This window comes from Orbicella franksi, chromosome 1 (assembly GCF_964199315.1).
Source record: "Orbicella franksi chromosome 1, jaOrbFran1.1, whole genome shotgun sequence".
Taxonomy (NCBI): Eukaryota; Metazoa; Cnidaria; class Anthozoa; order Scleractinia; family Merulinidae; genus Orbicella; species Orbicella franksi.
Window position 1 is genome coordinate 12,433,247 of NC_138145.1, and position 6,530 is coordinate 12,439,776.

At 41.2% G+C, this 6,530-nt stretch overlaps 2 protein-coding genes across 2 annotated transcripts; one reads left to right on the plus strand and one right to left on the minus strand.

Moving 5' to 3' along the window:
• Positions 1 to 595: 595 nt before the first annotated feature.
• Positions 596 to 2,296, plus strand: LOC145491028 (uncharacterized). Its single transcript, XM_081470170.1, has 2 exons — positions 596 to 1,419; positions 1,526 to 2,296. The coding sequence occupies exons 1-2, from the start codon at positions 1,341 to 1,343 to the stop codon at positions 2,281 to 2,283; spliced, it is 837 nt and encodes a 278-aa protein (XP_081326296.1). The 5' UTR covers positions 596 to 1,340; the 3' UTR covers positions 2,284 to 2,296.
• A 1,143-nt stretch (positions 2,297 to 3,439) lies between these two features.
• LOC145491039 (bcl-2-related ovarian killer protein homolog B-like) lies at positions 3,440 to 6,218 on the minus strand. The gene is made up of 2 exons (XM_081470180.1): positions 4,461 to 6,218; positions 3,440 to 3,575 (listed from the first exon to the last, which is right to left on the minus strand). Exons 1-2 carry the CDS (start codon positions 5,022 to 5,024, stop codon positions 3,447 to 3,449), a joined length of 693 nt encoding a protein of 230 aa, XP_081326306.1. The 5' UTR covers positions 5,025 to 6,218; the 3' UTR covers positions 3,440 to 3,446.
• Between the last annotated feature and the right edge of the window lie 312 nt (positions 6,219 to 6,530).

The following is a 6,530-nucleotide window of genomic DNA, read 5'->3' on the forward strand; positions in this document are numbered from 1 at the left end:
ACTAAAGGGGCCGTAAGGGCCGATTTACATGGTACTACTTTGTCGCATGCGACAAGTTTACGACAGGCCTACGACATGAATTGTTTCGTGTAAATCAAACCTACAACTCGCTTACGACTGTTGTGTACGTCAAAAAAATTGTCGTAGGTATTTTAAAACAGGTTTTAAAACGCTGCGACAATCGTAGCCGAAATCGATAGAAAATCACGTATTGTGACAAATTTCTACTGAGTAGGGGACGAAGGAAAAGTTTCCTTGCGTCAAAATGGCGGACGAAGTTGTTGTTGACTGATTCACATGAAGATCGTTTCTCGAAAAGTATTGAACGGGTTAAAGCGAAAAACATCTCGTTAGAAAGTTTTTTCAAAGCGCAGGACAGCTAAAATATTTGTTTACCGTTTGTTAGAACTTTCGCTCCGTAAATCCCGGTGTAAACTTTTGCATATTTAATTTTGTGAGTGTGATAATGTCGTGCGCGTGTAAATGGTCCTAAGTCATGTCGTAGGCCTATCGTAAGGTTGTCGCATGCGTCACAGTCGTACCGTGTAAATCGGCCCTAAGGCCCCTTTCCTCCCCCCCCCCCCCCCCAGAAAAAATTGAAGTCTACAAGCTCGGAAATGCGATTTCCAGCGTTCTGGACATCAAAAAGCGTGCTGCTGATGGGTATTTTTATGGACCACAAAGCAGGATTTTTTTTTTTCACAAACTATTAATTTTTTGATGCAAAGAGGTGCATTTTGAATACCTTTCTAGGCAGACATCTCTCAGTGACACTTGATATCCACTTAGGCAGGTAATCAATCCAAAGAAATGATAACATTACTCCTCAGTACCGGTTGACGAAGACTGGTTCTCGTCAACCTGTATATGATCTTAACATGTTCTTAAAATTCGTTTCAGAAATACTACGCATTATACATTACTAGAAGTTTAATAGCTCAGCATGATCCCCACTAAAAACACCCAGGTAACAGCATCTTAGCAAAATGGTGTCAACTGTTGTATTACCACAGTCCCATCTTTCCTGTCAGGTACTGTATAGATCCAGCACACCATAGTACTTTAATATGAGTGCATTCTTATTCTGGCATCCTCTTTCTTTTTACATAAGAGCATGTTTTATGTATCAGGCTGAACTGGTTCTTATATGTATGGTGCTTTATTAGCCAACTTTCAGTCTGTTCTTAATCCACTTGTTCTTATATGCGCTTGATTACCGTATCTGCGTCCAGCAGCTATGGTTTGTCTTTTTGCAACTGATCTATAGATCCCAACAAATATCCCCAGTTTGCTTGCAAAGCTAACCTTTACACTGGCGCAGATCACCTTATGTCTATCCCATGTTTTCCTATAGGAGAACGCCACAATCATCCTCGATGACGGGTTCACCTGAAGATTTATCCTCTCTCAAGACAGCTGGTGAGTAATATATCAGAGGTTTCTTACGACATCAGCTTTCTTGTGTGTAAACAATTATTATGTGCAGCATGACTAATTTCTATCTCATCAATTGTCTTTTTTTCAGATCACTATCGCTTTTTGGCAAAGAATTATGATTACTTCTACAAGGAGACCAAGGAAGCTGAAACTAATGTCTTGTTGAAGTACTTCAATGTACAACCTCACCACACTGTCGTAGACATTGGTAGTGGAACGGGCTTTTTAGCAGAGCGACTTTTCGAGAGGTCCGAGCTGAAAAACCCCGTTTGGTGTGTGGATCCAAGCGCAGAAATGCAAGAAGAAGCCAAGAAAAAGAAAGGCGTGTTCCCCGTACAGAAACCTGCCGATGAGTTCCTGGATGAATCGGCCCTAGACCAGTGCTTCGACAGAGCGATGTGTATTGCTACGCCTCACCATTTTGCCGATGCTGTGAAAATCTACAGGGGTGTAGAATCCATTCTATCTCCCGGTGGTGTGTTTTTGGTCATGGAAGCCCGCGGATTTACATTTCCTTGGTTTACGAAAGTAGAGAATCGCATGGGAACTTTCTTTGGTGAGCGAAAAGAGATCACCTCGGCATGCCTGCGATTAACGAAATTTGATGTGGAAGTCACGGAAGAGAACATCGACTTCAAGGTGACGAAATCTAAGTGGTACCACATGCTGCGGGGACGCTTCAACAGTAATTTAACGGAGTTTACTGATCAGGAAATTGAAGAAGGAATTGATGAACTGGAGAGAGGAAAGCTCGAAGATTTGAAACCCCAAGATGATATCAGCATTTCTTGCACGTTGCTCGTATTTATAGCTAGAAAGAAAAGTAACTCGACAGTGAATGTTTGACTGATCAATCAGTATTGAGGCTACGACTTTCTTTAGCAGTACAACAAGCCTCGTGTTAGACTCTACAGTTTTTGAAGTCTGGCAAAGTAGGTTCTGGTATTTTGGCGTAGTCATTAGCAAATTAGGCTAAGTAGATTCTTAATTACGTTTTTAAAATGTCTATGAAGGAGATATACTAGGCTAAGCGGTTGGTTAAAAACAAACACTCGCGCCACTTTGTCACCCGACCAAAACTAATCGTGACTCGCTCGAAATTGGTTTGGCTGTCTGTGACTCAATCAGTATTAAGCTGACGGATTAGTTATTAGCTCACCAAACAAATATTACTAATACCCTTGAAAACTCGTGACTCCTGAGATCTTCACCCCATGCTCATCTCCGGCCTGCAGCCAATCCGTCCAAAATCTTATTTGCAGATGGAAAGCAAAGTTCTCTTCAATCTATAGTTTGGGGAAACTATTCCAACCCCATTTTAAAAGTGTTTAATATTGGGGAGTGCGAATAAACCTTTGTAACTACATGATGATATTGCACTTTCTCTATCGCTGCTCGCATTTATAGACTTTATAGCTAGAAAGAAAATTGACGCCGCAGTAAACGTTTGATCGACCAGTTGGTAATGAGGTAGCTCTGAGGTAACAATAGTTATAGTAATATCAGTAATAAAAAACGCATTTATATACATTTTTACAAGAGGTCTCAAAGCTGAAAAATGCGTGGAGCAAAAATTAAATGTATCAGTCCAAAGACTGGAGATTAAGTTTGTAAGGGCTTCAAAAAGCTATATTAGAATTTCTTCCATTTCTTAGCTTTAGTAAGTCAAACCTTGCTGTCAAAATTCAATCCATTCTAAGTACCTCCAAGTTTGAGTAGCGGGCGCTTGGTGGATGTAAAAAAGAACCGCGATAATTGCTAAACGTCCTAGGTCAATTCAGTCCGTCAATTCATGTCGGCCGATAGGTCATCAGTCAACCGACATGAGACGCGAATTAAAAAGGAATTAACATTGCACACTTGACGGACAAAATTGCAATTTTTTTTTCTTTTGACAAGACAAACCATAAAGGTTGTATGCACTTGTATACATCCTTTCTCCAACATAAACCTCCACAGCTATTGAAATTCGTGACGCATGATTCTGTCCGCCTCACGGAGCATGCGTGTCAAGAGCTGTCGACGGGCGTGGTTCCTGGATCATGCTGCGGTCTTCTCGGTTGATTCCTGGTCAGCCATCTACTCAATGAACCCATTACTGAATGCTCCTCTTCCTTGAAGTGTGTCACAAGACCTTGCTGTTGAATCAAATTGGAGAGAAACTTAACGGGGTTCAGAGAAAATATGTTAATAAATCGCTTCTAGTTGGAATTTCTTCAAAGTCGATTTCCTTACTAGTAATTCCTCGTGACAAACAACTGCCAGTCTTCCGATGAACGCCGGCTTAAACCTAAAAAAAATTCCCTTCCCGATTTTCTAAATCAACGAAGGAAAACTTGAATTAAAAGGGACATTCTTTGCTAGAGTAGAAGGTTAAGCAAGGGACTTCTGCGTGAACGTGTTAATGAGAACGTTCTCGTCACGTATACATTACGTATGTAGCATGAACCTGAACATAGCCCGCAAACGATCACAAAAGAACGTAAAGACTGTGTTAAACAGAGATTGAGATTGTTTAGAACAAATGTGTGACTCAATAGGTGACCTACGCACCCCTCCCCAGCAGTGCTACGCCACACTGCCTCTATTGACACCTACCAACCGTGACTGAAGTTTGTTTCGTTGTGCAAACATGACATGAATGAAAGCAATTATCGGTTGTTTTTAGAGTATTTTGAAGACACTCTGTTGATATTGACGGTACACATCGACACGAGGCAGGCATTATTACTTGGTCTTGAGTATGCGGCAACTTCTAGTTTCCTCTAAGCAAGCTTTTTTTTCGCAGTTTATAAATCACAAGATAAAAATAAACCGGCATTCCGACCGGGCTGGTAACTGATACTTCAAACAAAGATATTTCAGGTCGCGGCCTGCAACACGTAACAAGTATTAAAGCAAATGAAATGAACTAAAATATTACCATCAGTGAAACCACTTGAGATCTTTATATAGGCGATAGTTAATAACTTCAATTGATAGGGTAGAAAATAAACTTTGGTTCAATCCTCATGATCACTCACCCATCCTCCATTCTGTCTGATCCACGGACTCAAGCGTTTCGCGGAGAAATGTCCCATCCAAATCGACATGCTGCGTATGAATCTAGTGTCTCCCGTCTGCGTAAAATCGTAAGCCAGGGCTCCGGCGAACGCGTAAACAGCGACAATCCGCGACCAGCTCACCCCAGAAACAACGATTTGCTCAGAGACACGATTGAACATATTGCACACGAGGATGGCAAGATTTACGCGGTAGTTAAGCTGATCCAGAACGTTGTTATAGAGCTTTGGATAGCTTTGCTCCAGTAATGCGCCTACCTCGCACAAGGTCTGTACCACATCTTCGGGGCACCCAGCTAAAGATTGCCCATCTTTCTTCCGGCTTCTCGGATTGAAGTAGCATAAATTTGAGCGCGTGAATCTGGCTTCGATGTATTTCTGGCACAGAAAAGCTGCCTGTTCTGAAATTTCAATTTCTTCCGCCGAACCACTGGGTTTCCGTCCTTTTATCGTCTTTGGAAATAGATAAAAACTGATAGTTCCCCAAGCACGAACCAAAAAGCTCCAAATGGTTTTAAGCGGCATCGTAGATCACTAGAGTTGCACGCGTACGCGTGTAAATAGAGAACTCGTGTCGGTCAAAACAAACGATTAGCTGTCGAAGATGATTGCAATGAATATTTACCGGACCACTTCAAATTAACATATTAATGACACCGACTTTTTGTCCCTGTCTTACTTTTTATCTTTCTTTCCCAGGAGAGCCAGAAGGAGCAAGAAGGTAAAACATCTAGGCTACAAAGGGTAAAACCCACCAGGGATAAAAATAAAAAATAAAAAAAATAACGCGAAATCCCATTTAAAAAGATAGGAAAAAGAAACGAAAAAAAAAAAAAGAAACGAGGGCCACACGCGTGCAATATACAAAGACTGTTGCGACCAAAGCTAATGGAATCTAAGATGCGGGAACATGTAAGCAGTTCTTTGACTTGTGCTGCTGCGAGATAAATGAATTATTATTAACAATTCGTAATTGAATCCAAAGCGGATTCACAGGATATACGCTTTTTTTTTATCATTTGAATGGTTCACAGCTAAGCATGTTACCGATAATGCCACGTGAATATGTAATTTATTATTGATATTATGGACGTTTTCTATTTTTCCTGATAGACTGGAGTGACTCTGTAGTGCGCCTTACCGCATAAGATCGTGTGGTTCTTTCTTTGATATTGTCACGCAACGTACCACATTTTGCGCAGAATGGCTGTCTGGTGGGGTCACGTTTCTCTGCTGTTTTAGGTTATCTGCAGTGTTTTTAAAGCTCTGTAAGTTTAGCTGCGTTGTAAAACGTTTATCTGTTCGGTCATTCTAGGTGAACTTTGTATTCTCGAATTCATTAGGGTTTTTGTCCATTTCCCGAAAACCTTAGGTCTTATTACCTTCCCGAAAATCATATTTGTGAAAACGACACTTTTATTAATCCGAAAACACTGAAGCACTCGTAGGTTCTCATAACACGAAAGTTCGGGGTGACAATTCCCTTAAGAAAATCGGAAAGGATTAATAAAGACCGTACCGAACAGAAAACGATGCGATGGGTGCCCCTGGTTTCTACTGTTGCTCCTTCCCTGCCTCAAAGCACTGTCGATTTGCGCCCGAGTAGCAAACCGCGAGTTACGAGCTAGAAAAAGCGTAGCAGTCTCTTTCGCTAATGGCGCAAGACCCACACAGGAAAGCATCTTGCTGGGTTTGTTTCCTGCATGAGCCAACAGACCGCGGCTTAGTTTGCTGACAAGCACAGGCTGAATATACACACGTTTCTCCTCACGTTCGGAGAGTGACGTTTGTTACTCAGGTGAGTTAATAAAGACTGATTTTACCATTGCTTTAATTCACTTTTTCAAGAAGCATAAATGCCTTTTTAAAAAGTTCACAATTTTTATGCCTGAACCAAGACCGCAGACGAATCAATGCATAACGATTCTTCAATCAGAAGTAACATGCCCTTTAGCTCGTGCGTCAAACCATCTGATATTTGGGAATTCTGTTATAATATTCCTGAAATACCCGAATAGAGAACATGATTCA

Bases quoted from the DNA above. Each gene is read 5' to 3' on its own strand.
- LOC145491039 (XM_081470180.1), bottom strand. From the start codon at position 5,024: ATGCCGCTTAAAACCATTTGGAGCTTTTTGGTTCGTGCTTGGGGAACT. The intron at 3,576-4,460 runs GTGAGTGATCAT...TTGATTCAACAG, and splicing joins TCAGACAGAATGGAGGATGG to CAAGGTCTTGTGACACACTT.
- LOC145491028 (XM_081470170.1), top strand. From the start codon at position 1,341: ATGTTTTCCTATAGGAGAACGCCACAATCATCCTCGATGACGGGTTCA. The intron at 1,420-1,525 runs GTGAGTAATATA...TCTTTTTTTCAG, and splicing joins ATCCTCTCTCAAGACAGCTG to ATCACTATCGCTTTTTGGCA.